At 31.8% G+C, this 17,978-nt stretch overlaps 3 protein-coding genes across 5 annotated transcripts; 1 reads left to right on the plus strand and 2 right to left on the minus strand.

Annotated features, from left to right (window-relative positions):
• Nucleotides 1–702: 702 nt before the first annotated feature.
• Bm10401 (Uncharacterized protein) lies at nucleotides 703–8,691 on the plus strand (the record flags this gene model as incomplete). Of its 2 annotated transcripts, none has more annotated exons than XM_043078585.1 (20): nucleotides 703–747; nucleotides 909–952; nucleotides 1,210–1,386; nucleotides 2,658–2,781; nucleotides 2,869–2,977; nucleotides 3,237–3,346; nucleotides 3,464–3,581; nucleotides 3,702–3,751; nucleotides 3,926–4,054; nucleotides 4,436–4,659; nucleotides 4,940–5,298; nucleotides 6,224–6,356; nucleotides 6,566–6,606; nucleotides 6,779–6,837; nucleotides 6,947–6,997; nucleotides 7,207–7,258; nucleotides 7,440–7,606; nucleotides 7,720–7,849; nucleotides 8,141–8,281; nucleotides 8,606–8,691. In XM_043078585.1, 20 exons carry the CDS (start codon nucleotides 703–705, stop codon nucleotides 8,689–8,691), a joined length of 2,349 nt encoding a protein of 782 aa, XP_042934519.1. The 2 variants fall into 2 exon arrangements, with proteins under 2 accessions (XP_042934519.1, XP_001899917.2); XM_001899882.2 differs by having other exon boundaries at nucleotides 6,779–6,828.
• Nucleotides 8,692–9,127: 436 nt separating this feature from the next.
• Nucleotides 9,128–15,083, minus strand: Bm2313 (Uncharacterized protein; the record flags this gene model as incomplete). The annotated part of the gene is made up of 15 exons (XM_043078586.1): nucleotides 9,128–9,253; nucleotides 9,351–9,569; nucleotides 9,683–9,910; nucleotides 10,135–10,380; nucleotides 10,600–10,932; nucleotides 11,289–11,491; nucleotides 11,593–11,818; nucleotides 11,967–12,094; nucleotides 12,391–12,556; nucleotides 12,887–13,066; nucleotides 13,250–13,542; nucleotides 13,803–13,989; nucleotides 14,180–14,334; nucleotides 14,547–14,795; nucleotides 15,029–15,083. The coding sequence occupies 15 exons, from the start codon at nucleotides 15,081–15,083 to the stop codon at nucleotides 9,128–9,130; spliced, it is 2,994 nt and encodes a 997-aa protein (XP_042934520.1).
• A 901-nt stretch (nucleotides 15,084–15,984) lies between these two features.
• On the minus strand, nucleotides 15,985–17,371 carry Bm1416 (Uncharacterized protein; the record flags this gene model as incomplete). Of its 2 annotated transcripts, XM_001899884.2 has the most annotated exons (4): nucleotides 15,985–16,004; nucleotides 16,395–16,580; nucleotides 16,823–16,951; nucleotides 17,251–17,371. In XM_001899884.2, 4 exons carry the CDS (start codon nucleotides 17,369–17,371, stop codon nucleotides 15,985–15,987), a joined length of 456 nt encoding a protein of 151 aa, XP_001899919.1. The 2 variants fall into 2 exon arrangements, with proteins under 2 accessions (XP_001899919.1, XP_042934521.1); XM_043078587.1 differs by lacking the exon at nucleotides 17,251–17,371 and having other exon boundaries at nucleotides 16,823–16,937.
• Between the last annotated feature and the right edge of the window lie 607 nt (nucleotides 17,372–17,978).

The following is a 17,978-nucleotide window of genomic DNA, read 5'->3' on the forward strand; positions in this document are numbered from 1 at the left end:
TATGTAATAGTTGATGTAACAAGTGCCCTCGTTGAACTAGTTCTTGATATCACCTACCCAACAGGATCATTGATCATGATAGAGACACTTTCAAAGCAAGATGAACATGTTAAGAACTATCATTCATAGATATTATCATTACTGTGACGTCATCATTATCATTAATAAAGCCTTAAAGAAACTTGCAATTGCCTTTTTCTTTTTATCGTAATTCATAAGCAAAGGAATTGAAATTTTTTGTTTCTCTATTGTTTTCAAATACAATTTGCATTTTTAAAAATGCTTTTTTTACCGAATATGAAGTGACAGGTGGACAAATATTATTTTTTCTTTTTTTTTAGATCGTATCATAAGATGAGTGTTATCATTATCCACGTTATCATATCAATCAGTCAGATATCACGATAGTCTGTTGAATGAAAATATGGATGATACTCTGGTGATGAATGTGGTAATCCGACATTTCTTTCTTTTGTCCTATATTTCGTCCTAGATATTTTTTTTGGCAGCACAGTTTACCATATTAGAGGTTTCTTCAAATATTTTCCTTTTGGGAATTTCTAAAACAGTTTCTAAAATTTTATTTGCAGTATGACTAATTGGACAAGTCATCGTGCCATTTTTTTCACACAGTTGACGAAAATCTTAATTTTATAAAAACTACTTCGTGGTGGGTGGTTTATTCCAGTTCCACTCTTGAAAATGTCATTTTACAATTTGAGCGGTTATTGCTTCAAAAATGTCGAAGTAATTTTCCTCATTTCAAGAAATTTTGGATAAAAATTTTAAACCAACAACTACTAACTACACTTATTTTATTACGTTCAATTTTCTTTTCAGTAATAGAGCTTTTAAATAAGTATTTCAAAGCTAAACTGAAACAGAACTTAGCTTCATCAAATTTTCAGAAGCCTTCAAGCAGTGGCAGACATGTGTTCGATACAACAAAATCGTATCTTTTGAAAAGATTTTTAATATTAAGTGAAACGAAAATTATTAAATTTATTTTATCTAAGTTGTAGTTTGATTAATCGGAATTGCGATATAAAATCGAAAAGACGATAGATGAGCGACTATGTAAATTTAAGTGTTTTTTGGGTAAAACTTCGTTATAGAACTCATTCAGTCCACAGATGAGATTCATTAAGGATAATTAGAGGATGATTGATAAGAGGTTGAATGCTTGAAATGAGTGGAATAGATTTTAAGAAGTCATCGGACTGCAAACATACCGGAAATAGGTTCAACAATATACAATACAATACAAACCGGTGGAGAAACACTTGTTGACGGATCATCTGAGAGCAAGGAAAGTGAGACAGGATCACGTCCCATGAGCGAAACGAGTTTAAGGATGGACCATTCAAAAAGCTTCAAAGTATTTAAGTATGTCTCTCAAACAGTTGGCTTTGTTTCTCTTCAGCAGAGTAGTATATTTAATTTCAACAAAGGCTAAGTGTTTTATACATCTTTTTTTTTATGGCAAATTATTGGAAATTATTTTGGATTCTTGTAATAAAATTTTCAATTAAAAATAATGAATAGAATTTGTAAAAAATAATGGTGGAATTTAAATCTTTTTAATTAGTTGCTATTTTTTTTTTTTTTGAATGGAATGACAAAGTGGCTCAATTTAGCATGTTTATTTAAATTGCAGTTGAAATGTTCTGTAAGTGAATAATAGAAAGCCTACAAGTAATTTAATTCAAAATTTTTATTTCGTCGAAAATTATTTGAAGTAATAGCAAACTTTTAATTGTCTCGCCATTTTCTGAAATTATTTCATAAAATTATTAAGAAGGATTATGAGAGAAAAAAATGGTCTATGAGAAAATTAAAGAAGAGGAAGAATGAAGACTGTTTTTTTTTTTGAAACATTTTAAAAAGCGATGTCAGTTCTAATTGATCGGCAAGAAATGAAAAAAGGATAATGAGAGACAAAGAAAATAATAGTAATGAAGTACAAAGTGAAGTGAAATAGAAATTTGTGAGGAAGTTCACCTTTAGTTGTTTCATTTTTTAATTTTTTTGTTGGCAAAAAGTAAAACAAATTTCTTTATCATATATAAAAATCAATGCACAAAATAGAATTAGAATAATAAATAACTCTGCAAAATCTACCTAATTAATTGATTAAAGTTAAAGTGGACATTTTAGCAGAGGTTGACGTCTTAGGTAAATTAATTCCTATCAGTTCACTTTTCTTACTAAATTTTTGAAGTTTTTTAAATATCAAAGGGTGAAAAAGGACATGAAGAGCCAGAAAGGAATTGATGCTCTACTTGCTTTCAGTTTGGCATTCTGTGAGAAAAGTTAAAGACCCTAACTTGTTCTTATTATTAACTGCCATTCTTTGACTTATAAAAAAAAAAAAACATTTTGAAATTCGGATTCCTGTTGCCCACGATTCGTCATATTTTTTTCCTAATAAAACAACTGCTATATTTTTTACTGGAATATGGAGCAGATAGTTTACAGCAAATTAAAATGGGGCTAGTTGAAAGAAGTAACCATAAGGAAGCAATTTGTTGTTTTTAGTTAATAACAAACTGGTAAATAGAAAGTATTGAAGAACAAGGGCCAACATATAGGAAAGAATGGAGTAAGTCAAGTTTCAGGAATAAATTAAACAAATGATAAATGATAATTATGTATAGATCAGAAAGCCATACTAAATTATCGAGGGACAAAATTCGATCGGATTCTATCTCAAACAACAAAGTAGAACGAAGAACGAGAAAAAGAAACAAGGGAGTTATTGTACGAGAATACGAAAATGATGTGAGTTAAATCAAAAATAAAGTTTTAACTCGCAAAAATAATTTTATACGCAATATTTGAGACCCAGATGATTATTTATAATTATAGGTTGAGGATAAAAATTCTCCATACAATGACCTTATAACAAGGTATTCTTATAATCATGGACCTGGTGGTTATTGTGAAGATGTTTCCGGAAGTGCAAGAAATCATCGAAGTAGAATATGAAAATTTATAGTCTAACTAGAGACTAGAGAAAAATGATGAAGGATGGATCACCAACTCCGGAGTGATTTTGAAAGAAAATGACAAAAACGCCAGCACAGTTCTTTTCTATTATGCTATAATCTAGTTGAACCAGATCATCCTTCAACGATGATGAATTGAATTACACAGCCTTACTGTAGAGCAATTTTATTAGAGAATTAATTTTTAAATTCAAATTAATTTTCCTGTAATTTTTGGACAGTATTTAGTGAGAAAGAACAAATCACGACTTCGACTGCTATCGAGAAGAAGGTTAGGCGTCTCTTTATACGACGGCACTGATTCGGTACGAGACTATAGTTCTCGGAGTTCGAGGAACGTAAGTTTAAACTTAGTGACTTGAATGCAAATAACTTAAGTTGTAGATAATTTTATTTATTAACTTTTAGGTTGTAAATTTTTTGTAACTTACATATGTCCATAATTGTTTTTGTAGAGAGAAGTATATGAGGAGACTGAAGCTACTTCTGGAACGGGGATTTCGTTGTTAAGTATTCCAGACAAGAAGAAAACTCGGATGAGGCAGAATGCTATACTGATAACTGATATAGCAGGTTATTTCTTTAATTTTCATTCAAGAAATGAGGATGCGCAAAAACTATTCTAATCCTATTTTTTTGTCAGTCTTTGTTTTTGGAAATGAAATTTAACGGTTAAGCAATATTTTTTTATAGCTATGAGAAGTGACAAAACACCACAATGCCTCTTACAACTTCCGATTTCGGTTTGCCCTTTTTCATATCCTATTGTTCTGATAAAACTAACAATAATATCATTATGGTTAGTTACTAAATCGACCACAATCGCTCTTACCGTAATATGATTGCTCGTATAATCTTTTTATTCACTTGGCAAGAGATAGGATCCAAAACATTTTATAAATATTCAAATAATGCAGGTGATCACAGAACAACGTATTCGTGTCACAACGACGGTACGTCAATTATGGCTCCATTCAACAATTTACGTCTATTCTGCCAGTGAGCTGGGACATTGCAATATTGAAGAACTCGAGAAAATGCTTGTAGTAAGTGTTTAACTGTTGTTTGTGTATTGAATTGGAATGGAAATTGAACATTGGATGCACTTCAATTGAAACTATGAATTTATGAATATTACACATAGAAATAAATTTTTTTTTTCCCAATTACGTCTTTGCAATATGATTTAATTGCTATTGTCTATTGAATTGGTGGAAATTGAAATTGGTCACTGGATACAGAAAAAACGCATTTAACACTTCAAACGATATACTCTTTACCAAATGTTGTTGACAGTATAAAAATGAATGCATACAAATTTTTTGTAAATTAGGCAGATTTGTTGTATAATTTATAAAATAGTAATTTAAACATTGTTTATGCTGCATTTGTAAGTTGAAATCTGGTATTCAGTGTTTAAACTTTAGAGTGCACCGATAATGAATCGCGAGGTCAGCGAGACAAAATGGGATAAAAGGCCACTAAATTTGAAAGAAGACATATTTGTCAAAAATAATATAATTAAAATAAGACGATCAACATTATTTTGTGATTTGCAAGATGGTAAACAAGTTATAGCAAGTGATCGTCGTACTTATGATAATTTATGTCCAGCAGAAGTAACTAATATTGCTCAACGTGAAGTTTATGGGTTAGTATATCAATTTGAACAGTTTTGAAAATCGTTTAGTATAATATTAACGCCTATTTTTTAAGTTTTAAGGTACCCTTAAAAATTATGAAGGTCTTTGTTCATATAACTTCTCTGAAATTCTCTGAGATTCAATACGTCTATATTTCTTTCCTTTTCTCTTCATTAAACATATTATTAAGAAAAAACATTTAACCTATTGATTTCAGTAATGATGGATTGATGTTGCTTTTTCTGTAAGACAATCTGTAATCTTGATAGAAATATGGATTTGCTTTAGTAATGTAGCCTTGAGACCACAGTCAATGTTAAATATTACCTTGATCTGTGGTGAACGGCGATCCATCAACGGCAATATTCGACTGATCGAAAAGCTGATTATCACTTTGTCCAGTAGCAAAGAACCCGAAGCAAGCCATCGTTTGCAACGTCAAATTGAAGAACGAGTAATTAAGCCAGAGAATTATCATCTACCAATACAATACACTGAGGAAGTACTGATTGGACAGCGTCGTATTGATATTACTCGTGAGGCAGAGATTAACCCTCCAAAAGGATTAAGTGAGTTTTTGACCGCTGGAGAGCCGCAAATATTTGAATTTGGAGAAATACGAAAATATGGCGATTTTGCGGAATCATGTGAGTGTTCTTAATTTTAAAAAGTTCCAGGTCGTAAGTTATTCTTAAATAAATTGAATTAAATGCCTATTTAATGTAGAACTTAAGTCAATCAATGATCTGTTAGCTTTGATAATTTCAGAATATTACGGATATCAAAATGAAGTTTTTTGGTATTATAAAATATTGTGCATAATCAAACACTACTTTCTTCCATATTATCTTTTGATAGTTTTTAAACTTGCGTTTAACAAACACCAATCGCTAAATTAAACGCAAAAATTTATGCAGAATTTGAAGTTCTGCGTGTTTAGCTACTTAAGAAGGTAACTTACAATATCAAAAAACTTAAATTGATCCATTTATATAAAATGTATATTGAAAGATGATATTTTAATTAGTAAAACAATGTGTTACAGACGAAATTGTGGACTGATCAATTACATTCTCATCGAATTCTAGGTGATAATAATAATGCTTTTTTGGACATAATCAGCTTATTCGTAGATGTCAACCCACAACATTCCTCGAGACATTTCATAGTGTTGAATCTTGACTGCTTATTTACTTAAATCATTATGATATAGAATTGAAATATGAGGAAAATAAATTTATAAGCTATTTCCTCAGTAGTTGAAAATCAAAAATTGAGAAGTAAAATTATAGATAATAAAGATAAATATTTATTATTAGACGTTTGTCATTTCGAATCAAGAATTCGTCTAATAGTTTATAGAATTACAGTGAAATTCTTTGAAAGAGTGATTGCCATACAATGTTACTGCACAACCCATACAATCATTTTTATTCGTTGATTTTGTCAGAAACATCTTTTGATGGCATGGAGGAGAATTATGTGCACAGAACTATTAATCTCAATAAGGACTTTATCTTAAAGCATTTCATAGTATCGTTGTCTTCTATTTCATTTCAAATTTATTTTCAGCATCTCAATCGTTTGGTCACATTCCATCAAGTTATCCCATCCAGCGCTCCCTGCCATCATTTTCAACAGTTGGACAGATGCGCCAGGTTAAAGAAACGAAACCGGAACAATTTTCATCTAGCTATGTTTCCAGGTATTTTATTACATTTTCTAATCTTAGTACAATCAATTTTGTATTAAGCGAGTTTTTTCAGTATGTTGAAGGAGCAATGGACCATTTAAGTTAGATGAGAAGGAAAACTTGACCGATATTAACAAGCAAGGGACCTCTGTAAAGAGTGAATTTGTTCAACTCTGAGTTACTCAAATTCTTTTATTCCAACAGAATTTAACAATTTCTAGATATCGATCGCAATCATCTGAGGCAGATGAACATTTAAAAGGTAATACTGTTGACACATAAAACCGCCTGACACATCTTTTGGCACGTTAACTTTATCTATTAAACCGTTTCTAAATGCAGGATTCAACAAATATTTAACCATTATAGAAAATTATAAATTGCGTAATGTTCTTATCACAAATGACATTTTGAATAAATTACTAATTTTTCAGAACAAATACCAATACAGAAATTTCACCCAGAAACCCAGATTGAAACGCAGGTTATACAAGTAAAAATTCATTTCCGCAAATTCTAAAGTTTCTTTAAATTTTGATGAATCTTCAAAAATATGAAAATGGTCCTAAGAACCTAATATGTTATTACTTAGTATATTTTAGGGAGTAAATGCTACTGGAATACCAATCATAAACAGCACTGCAGAATCACAAGTAAGCTTTTTTAAAACCAATAGGTTTGGATCCCATGGTAAAGCTTTGGAATTTTATATTATCCGCTTTCCTTCTAAACTTTAAAATTTTAAAATATTAAAAAAAAAAAAACATAGTTTGTGATAGGACTATTAGTAAATTTAAGTTTCAGCTGATGAAATAATGCAAGAATGATCAACCACAATTAAAATGCTTTTCATTTATTGCAGGTGTCTACCAAACAAAAACAACTTATTGATAGTGCAAAGCGAGAAAAAATAGGTTGAATGTTTATTGATCTTTTTTTGTTAAAAATTTTAAATGCATAGTAATTTCTAAAGATTCAGGAATTTATGCAAATTTTTATTAACATTCAAAATCATATAAATTGAAGATGCCCAGAAATTTGCCCTGCATTATCTGATAAGCTACTACAATAATCATAATCTACTGCAATCTGCAGATTTGCGATCAAAAAAGGCACATTCACTACGTCGTGGTTTACGACGTTCAAGCCGTTGGAGTAGATTTGCACTAAGCAGATCTCAATCCCATCCAAATTCTACAGAGTCTATACGGACTGTACCTGCCACTTTCAGCCCGTTGGAAACCTCAACACCAATTAAGAAGGTCATCGAACCTTTTAATATTTCAGTGTAGTGATTGATTGGTACATTCATTAAACAAACATTTTTTAAACAACTCGACTTATTCCAGAATATCTAAAAGTGTAAAACTTTCAGACCCCTACAACGGCAAAAGATTTGATTGACCGGAACAAATTTCCGATGAAGGAATGCGTGAAGACATCAAAAAGTCAAAGTTCAGGCACTGGAACACATATACGCTCCACTCTTGATTGCGATATCACACGTGAGTTTCATTTCAATAAATATTTAGTCTAGGACAAAGCAAGATCACTTTTTTTATAGATGATCATTTCTTCACTAATATTGATTTATTTTGCGATTGAGTAGTAGGTTAATCTAATTTCTAGATCAATAACCACATAATTACTGCTAATAACTACGGTATGATGACGTCTGCAAATATAATGATATTACTTGACTTGATGAATCTATTTTAATTAATTTGTAAATCATTTAATTACAGCGGTGTACATTTAAAGAAAAACTTTGGCAAAGAAATCGCAAAATATTTCAGTAAGTACAACCAAAGAGGTGAATGTGACAGAAATTCCAATTGAAATTAAAGGGGAGCTAAATGGTTTGCCGTGGTGTACAACGATCCGATTACGAGTAAAGCACGATGCTAATGAGAAGCCAACTTTTATTCCTAATCGATGTAAAATGTTCTAAATTTTATAATTATGACATTCACCCGTCCTTCTTATTTACCTCTCCATGTCTTTTTCTTTCTGTTCCTGTTCTAAATACAATGATTAACACAAAAGGTACTCAAAAATATGTGATATGTTAAGAGCGATAACGACCATTTCAGAAAGCCAAACTGCTTAGTCATCTTGGAAAAAAAATCAAATTACAAACTAAGTTTCAATCCTTTTTTCAACTTAAACTTCATTTAAAACATTCTATCGTTATAGATTATCATATTATTAAATATGTTTTATAGCCTTAAAAAAAAAAAAAAAAAAAAAAACGTTTTTAGTATCACTCAATCACAACGTATTGTGGCAAAATGAGAATTTACAAAAAGAACAATCAAAAGATGCGACTACTGCTGTAAAGAAATAAATCTGATAAATCATCGCCGACTAACTGTATGTATCTTATGACGTCGTTACTGGATTACACTAAGCTAATGCTCCACTAATAAAAATGATTACTTGGTCACACGTTACATGTCACAGTAAATATTTCGACAATTTTTACTCAATATTAGATTAGTTCAATTTCAATTTCGTTCCACCCCTTTTTCCAATTATTTCTCATGAATAGCAACGAAAATAGATTAAAGATAATAGAACCTTTCTAATATTAAACTACATTTAACTAATAAAATAAGAAATTCTGTAAAAAGAAGTAAAAAAAGATCAACAAGGACACTAAAAATGGCACGAAGGAATGGATGAACTGCTAAATATTAAATAAATTAGTTTTCAAAAGAGTTCGAGAATTTATTTCTCTCTCTCTCTCTCTCAAGCTGAATTCATTATAGCATTAACGTCACCTATACATAATGTTCAAATTCCAGAAGAGATGTTGAGGATACAGGCCTATTCTCATTAATCGTTAAGCAGCTATTTCGCATATTGTAGTTTTGATTAGCCATATGATTCATGGAAGAATATGGTATCTGAAAAATGCATTACTACTTCTTTTAGGAAAGAAATTTCATCTCTTCTTCTATGAATTGGAAATGATTATATGTTTTTAAATCACATATTTTTTACCTGGACGAAGTGCTGTGAATTTTGCTGCGGAATAGTATTTGGTAAACTAGGAACTTGGGCGTTAACTTCGCATGGGACATGTGAGCTCAGGTTATAGTATTCCTTAAAGTGATCAAAGAAACTGGAAGAATTCGACGAATTTGAGCTTTCGGGTGTCATCGCAGTTGTATTCAATATCATCTCCAGCGGCGTAGGTGATATTGTAACGAGTCGTGGCTTCTAAATTTTTCAAAATAAATATATTTTTATCATGAGCAACTTTGAAAATCTTTGAAAAAAACTTGATGACAAAATTCACGAAATTTTTTACATGTGATATTTGTAAGAATTACCTTCACATTTCTGCTTTTTGATCTTCCATTCCCATTTGTCACAGAGTCGTTTTGCATTCGAAGATTTCTGAAGTATTGAACCACTTCCCGGTATTCTTTGTAATTTGCAATTTCTTCTGGTGTTTGATCCATATTATCAGGAATGTATCGTCGAGCGCCAGCGGTCACTAACATGTGAACCATTTCAACATGTCCCTGAGAAGCAGCCAAAAACAGTGGTGTTTGTCCCTGCGAAAAGAAACTACTGCATGGAGACAAATTTAATCGTCTTAGAGAAAAATAAATATTGTATTAATGTCTCGTACAATATTTATTAAAAAACTAGGGTTTTCAATTTTTTGATAGGTAATTTTGAAAATAAAACTACTAATAAGCAGTTAAGTAAGCAGATTATATAAATGAAACTGTATTGCGCCCGTGTCACTTTAACAGTTATTAGATAATCACATTACCATGTGATCCTGAATATTCAAATTAGCGCCTCTTTCCACCAAATATCTTGCCAATTCTTGATTACTTTGCATTATGGCATAATGAAGTGCTGTTCTGCCCTTGTACATTTCACCATTGACATGATTACCAGTACAGTTAATATCAGCCCCCGCATCGATCAATAGAGCAATTGCCTCAGGATCTCGATAGCCAAGCTTAGCCACGGTCATCAGAGGACTACAGTCTGCATCATCGATCGCATCTACCTTAATAAGCATGAAATCAAGTGAACTACCCTGAACTGCAAATATATCTCTGTATTTTTGTTGAAAGATGAACTAAATGGATCACTCATTCAAAACAATCAATCTTAAATTTTGGCAGCAATTTTTTGGGATTAATTTTGAATTTAAAATATTTTCAAACTGAAGACAAAATAAAGAATTAAAGTTGGGAACAAAAAATTTCCATAAATTAAAACATGCCTCTATCTCTTCCGTTTCAAGAAGAATACGAATAATATCGGCTGCATTTATAGAAGCAGCGTGATGTAATGTTGTACGACTGTGAATATCTGATATTGCAGTATCGGCACCAAATCGCAGCAAGCATTTCACTACTTCAGCACGTCCTGCTTTTATGGCCATAATTAACGCCGTCTGACCACAGTCATCGACAGCATCGACAAGAGCTCCAGCTAAGAACAAATTCTCTACATCCGTACAACTGATCTCCTCAGCCTTTTCCTGATTCAAAGCTGTTAGCATCAGTGCGGTTTTTCCATCATTACTTTTCGTATTAACAAGCAATTTGTCGATCTGAATCTTGGTTGCAATTCATTAGACATCTTAATTATCAAACTATTAATAATTCAGAAATAAATAATCTGAAATTGACGAATGATCACATTTGTTGAAAAGATAAAGTTAATTGAGGAGTAGAAACTGAAAAAATTGTTATTAATTACTGAGTAATGAAAACTAAATATGATGACTAGGTCATCTCCATGTAATGACAACAAGAAATTGGAAAGAAGCTTATTAAAATACTAGTTTGTCAATAACAGAACCACATATATTACAATGTTTCTTATAATTTTCTATACTTTTATTTTTTTGACTGCAGTTTTTAAGGCATAAAAGAAAAAGAAATACAAAAGTGAATGAGTTTTCACCGGAGTTTTGATTGCAAATGAATCCATTGCCTGAGTATGAAGCACAGTCCACTTTCTTTTGCATATTTTTTCTTCTTCAGGATCAGGAATCACACAAACTTCGATAAAATGATGCTTTTGTTCATCTTCGTTAACTTTTTTGCTTGGTATACCATTACTTTGGATATTTCCATTACTCTCTTTAAACAATTTTAGCGGAAAATCTATAAATAAGTTTGTTTTCCCCTTCTATCTTAATAAAAAAGTCTCTAAAATTACAACATTAGTTTGTCAGGAAATACAAGGTTGCACCAACGACACTTACAATCATCCAGAGTAGGTGGGAACCACGTCCCGACCACATGAACCTTCTTTTGTAGTTGTCTCGTAGTATTTCGATGCTTTTTGTGAAGTGTAAATAAGATGGCAATCACAAATGTTTGCATCACAAAACCCGAAAGCGTATAAACCATCCACTTCTTCCAAATTGTGGTACTGGATGATAGCTCAGCTTCAGCAGCGTGTATTCGTGCACCGACACGCCATAGCAACTGGAATACACGTGTAACTTTCATTTCAAATCACTGTTAATCCTGGATTCTTCATAACTTACGAGTAATTTTTCGTAGCAGTACAAATCATTAATCATTAATTTTGCTTTTTTGACAACTAAATTATCCAGTTCAAACATTATCCTACCTGGTTTGCGCTCATTGCACCTACGAAATTAACGGCTTGTTCAATATTACTAATTTGATGTTGACAGTTAGCTCCTTTGCGACATTGTGCTGTTTCAACATTTAGGTATACCTTTGTACCATGCAATCCTGAAGGGAAAAAAAGTTTTTATTTCCCAATGTTTGGTTTTTCAAGTGTTTTAAAAAATCAATATGAATTTTAATAAGCTCAAACAAACATGAACTGATACATTCTGATCTGATAAAATATTAACGAAGTGAAATATATTAAAAATTAGTAAATTTAAGAAGCTGAACTAAGGCAAAGTCATCTTTACCTCAAAATTTAAAACAAACCATCTGTTTTCAACCTTATATTCTACATGAATATCTTACAAACGATTAAGATAACAAAAATCCATCAATAAAATTTAGACATTGTCAACCTTTTGCATCTGATTTCCATGAATAAAGTCGTTTATGATTATGCCGATCAACAGCAATAGTAACTCTCGCTCGCATACCTTGGCTTAGGATGAATTGCAAGACAGGTGCGCGTTTCAGAAATTCATCTGACTTCATAAGGATTATTAAACTCAAAGCTCCTTCCAACTAAAACGAAATATCAAAAGTTATTTCTGCTTTAAAAAAAGTTAATAAGTAATTACTGACTTTAACTATTGATGGTACAAACGCAGTATGATGAAGCATAAGTTTTTTTACATCAATTAATTGCGATTGAAGGTCAGCTTAAATCGTGTCACATATCATCAGATTTTGAGATATAGTAAGCTAACTTCAATTGATGCTAAAATGGGAACTGATAGCTTTTATCAATACTATCTATATTGATGAAGTCAGAGCCAATATTTACCCTGGCATTATTTCGTGCTACTCTTACTATAACGTGAACTCAGAAACGTAATTAGCGTATAACATAACCTTATTATACTTAATTTCCTGCGTGCAATCAACGCCATCAAAATAGCACTCTTCAGTAAAGCATTCATAATCGCAATATCCGTCATTGAAGCGAGCGGAACAGTAATCTTCAAACAAACATGTTTCGCTTTTTTCGTGACAATCGAATCCATCCAACAGACATTCAAAACGATCACATACCTTAATAAACCAAAGATGATTTTAACCAAAGAACAATGATGCCAGTGACCCACATACAAGCAATTAGTGAATCAGCATCTCTTCTTTTGAATAGAGTTAACATTGTGAGACTATTCTGAAATTTGACGGAGAAATTCTGAGGAACAATTAAAAGCATTGTTTGTATTTGCAGTCATTACGAACCGAATCGCATTTATTATCGTGGAATACTCGGCCGCAAAAATCAGAAAATGGACAAAGCCGAAACGGTTGTAAATGAGCAGTGCAATCGAATCCATCATACTGGCACGATGGATAGTTGCATTCTGAATCACATATATTGTTGTCAGCTTTTGATGAGCAATTATGAAGCAAACAAATCTGCTCCTCAAATAACTCTTCGAGATGATTATTTTCTAGTGAGATACGATGCTGCTTGCACATCCGACCTTCGAAACCAGGTGGGCAGATCTTCTCACAATTAGTGCCATAAAAAGCTGAAAAATCCATATAAATAGTTGCAATGTGCTTAATAATTCATTTATTAGTCACTTATTAATTAAAGTTAATTAGTCAACCATCTATTGATTATTGAAAATTATTGAAATATTAATGTTAAATTATCAACTATTTGATTACGGAATTACTTCTAACAGATATACAGATGATATTTACTCAATTTGCAAAATTGGATTAAAATAACGCAAATAAAGATTTCATTGTTCAAAAAAATTGGGGACAGAAAAGTTTGAATTACTATTTTGACAGATGCATTCATAACGATTGCCATAGTCGAGACAAGATGCGCCATTAAGGCACGGATTTGGCTCGCATTCATTATCATGGATCATGCAGTAAGGATCATTATATCCTAGAGGACAATCGCAGTACCATGAACCAAATGTGTTCACACATATACCACCATTGAAGCACAATTTTTCATTCTACAACAAACAAAATTCAAACTAACTAACTGCTCACACATTATTTTAATAATAAAAAAAATACTTTAAAAAAGTAGGGAAATACAAATATTTTTTATTTTTAAAATATATTTTTTGCTCTTCATTTCGTTCATCTGTAGCTGCTTGCCTTCCCGATTTCAAATTTGACTGTAAAACTGAAACTTGGAACCTCCAAACACTCGTTTATATCAGTGGTGCAGTTTTGACCTGTGGTACCTTTCATGCAGTTGCAAGAAAACTCGCCACTAGCTGTGTCCGGAATGCACTCGGAACCATTTCCACACGGTTTCTGCATACAAGGGTCATCCAAATGACAAAATAGCCCTGAGTAAACAATAAAACTCTCACGAATACCTCAAAGCATCCATTATACTACAATCACTCAATGGAAAATCTCTGTGGGATTCCTTTTGGAATGCACTGAAGTGTGGGAAGATTATCGAATATTGGTCACTAATATGTGTGAAAAGTCATTACGCAAAGTTAACCTTGACCAAATTCATGTCATAATTAGACTCGTATTAAATAAAACAAACCAATTCTTCCTGGCGGACAAGCGCAAGTATATTTGGCTATACCATCAATACAGGTACTTCCAATAGCACATGAATTTTCTATGCAGTCATCTTCGTCTCTTGAACAGTTCTTTCCGGAATAACCGTTTAGGCAAACACACTCGTAGTCATTAGGACCAACATTTACACATGTTCCACCATTTTCGCACAAGTTATTGCTAGGTTTTTCACAGTAACTTATAACTGTGTCCTTTTGGATAAAATTATTTCCTGAAATTTGACTTATTTAATTTCAGCTTAATTACAAGTTGATTTTAAGATAATCAAAGTATTAAAGCAGAAAATTTTATGTAAAATAAGGTGATTTTAAAAGTGTAACTATCGTAATCACAGCAAATATGTGTGGACTGATTTGTGCTGCGTAATAAATCAGTACAAAAGGTTTTTTTTTTCAAGTTAAGAAGTGAAAGTAGGATCGAAATATTGTAAATTTAATAAATCACCTGCAAATGTAAAGTAGCATTGGAAGAGTGTCACTGTGAGAAGAAGGATAAACATATTTGTGATAAAGATTAGTTAACGAATGAACAAAATGAAATAATTGCGGCTTGAAGGACTGAAATATTTTTCTTTCAGGAAGATTATTAAATGAAAATAATTTCGAAAACTTGAAACTTCAAACAAAGAAGTATTGAGAAGGGCAAAAGTTGAAAAAACTGAAAAACGGTAGAAAAATCAAGATTTCTCTAGAAGCGAACAAGCTAATAAATATGATCGTGTTTGCGCACTCTAAATGCTGGGTACTGATAAGGAAATAAATCTGTAAGGTAAATTCCTTAGCTGATAAAAGATGCAATTAATTAAATGATAGATATTGGTGGGTAAAAATTCTCTTGCAACCTTCTTCATCAGCACATATTTCAAAACAGTCGAAGATTGATACCCTTCTGATACCTGACATTCTGTTCAGAAAGTGAACGAAGGAAATTGTCGTGAAGAAGATCAAATGAAATGGATGTCAATCTCAAATTGTTGTGAATGCAACGAACAATAATAATAAGTTTTCGTGACCTTTAACATAATCACTACAAGCCAATTAACTAGAAGAGAAGACCCGAAAATGTTTGTAGTATTTTTTTCCCCTTAGGTTACTGTTTCATTGTTTCATTCATAGACTTCTTCAGCTTTTCTCAAAGTCAGATTATATCACCACTATGTGAACTTGATGCTTATCCGCCACGAAGTAACAAAATGTATTTAATAATTCGACAATTTAAATTTTTTATTCGGAAATGGTGCAAGGATTACAGGAATTATGGCAGGCGCACAGAGAAAATTGTGTTTCAAAACAGTATTTAGTTAATTAATAGAAATACTTTACAATCCCATTATACTTTATCAGTATTTGCAATTTGAAGTTGCTTAATATTTTTTCCTTGCTGTTCTTATTCCACATTCTTTATTTTTTGGATATCGTTTCTGAAACATTTTTTTTTACAGAGCTATTAAAATACTGGTCAATTTTCTAATGATTCTCGACATCTTTCTCACAATTCAACTCGCACTTAATTTTTGTTGAGCTTTATCTACTTGTTTATTAATTGGAACAATGCGGACACAAAATACTGTCAGAAGTTTCTCTGGAACTATTGGAAAGAACATAATGAGATGAAACACGATAATATGTAATCTCATCTTTTTCATGAATAAAGAAAGTAATAAAAATGTAGTTCACTGTTTCTTTTGATTTCGGCTTTTTTAATTTGAATGAATAGCAGTATTGAAATGATGGAACATAGTAATGAAAGTTTATTGATATACTGTAAAATAATTCTATTAAAAAAATTTGCTATAATGTTAGAAGTATACCCATTCTGCTTCTAATGGAATTTTGTTCCTCTGTCTTAATACCGAAATCCTCAGTTGTTTTCTCTTCATCTTCCAAAAAATAAATAAAATTGCCATTTTCATCGATGGCACAGCAACGACAACACAAGCAACATTCGCATAGTACACGCCATGGTGGACAAATGCAGCATAGCATCAGTATCGGTACTGTCAAAATGAATGCTATATCAATTAAGTAGAAACATATTGATATAAAACATGAGACAAGTATTATCACATTTGAACTCTAACTGCTCTCAAATTTGCCCGGAAATGTGACATTTTATATAAATGTAGCATGCAGTGATGGCTGTATATGCTTAGTGATTTGATTTCAGTGATCATTTGTTATATTCTTTAATGCAACTTTTCGAGAGGAAGTTATTTGTCAATATGAATAAACAACATACCGGTAGCTATAGCCGTTAAACTGAGGACCATAAGAAGAAAGAGCACAAAGGGATTGAAGCGCCGACAGCATGCCAACATTTTTGTTTTCGGCTCACATGGCGAAAATTTGAACATAAAATGAGACCTGCCTTTATAATAACAGTTTATCGAATCCTAATTAGAAAATCATTTATACCCTTTTTAATCTTGCCAACTCATTACTTCAATTCAGTCTAAATTAATTTAACTTATTTTCCTCTTCTCTATACTCCGCTTCACTTCATCGTGTCACATTCTTTGCCACATTTTTAAAATTTTTTCTTGTTCCATTCTTTTTTTTTGCATTCCTATACTTATTTAATCCATTTTTATCATTTCATTTAGCTTTAATTCATGCATCTTCATAGAATATTAGAAAGTACACAATTAAACAGTCTAAAGAACGAACATGGCCCAAAATGTGACGTCCAATCTTTTTCAGCATCCCAGTAGTCATCTACCTGAGTATTTGCTGCTCGGCTACAAATCGCAAGAAAAACAATGAAAGGCAACGCTTTAACAATATGCATTTTATGCCGGATTTTTCTATTTCAGTTTCTTTTATGCATTCACTGTTTTAAGAACTATTAAGCTGTAAAGGGTTTGAAATTCTTAACAGATTAAATTCAGAACCGACAAAATCTAATTAAATCTCATAGATTTGGACCGGAATCATTACATACAAAATTATCATAATTCAGTTTGTTTTGAACTGTCAGACGGCCATTCTTCTGAGTACTGCTGTCTTATTCGGATTCAAAAGAAAAAGCTATCAGTAGACAAAACTGTTCATTAACTATATACTTCAACTTCTATACTCTCAAATGCAACAAAAAAAGAATGATGCAACAAACTTAGTACAGAAACGACAACCGTTGCAGGAAGAAGTTTAAGAATTGCCTGCAAATAATCTATGGCAACTATATGTAGCTTATAATACTAAGTCATTACAATACATTTTTGCATATTACCAAATGACAATTTCTCTCTCTCTCTCTCTCCCCCTTCCTCTCTGATAAATCTTCTCATCTTGGAGACATTCAATACTTCAGCCTTCAAGCTCTTTAACATATGCAATGCGAGAAAATATACTCTGGCAAACACCACATACCAACTCTTACATCATGAAACTCCAGT

This window comes from Brugia malayi (genome assembly GCF_000002995.4).
Source record: "Brugia malayi strain FR3 genome assembly, contig: Bm_v4_Chr2_contig_001, whole genome shotgun sequence".
Lineage (NCBI taxonomy): Eukaryota > Metazoa > Nematoda > Chromadorea > Rhabditida > Onchocercidae > Brugia > Brugia malayi.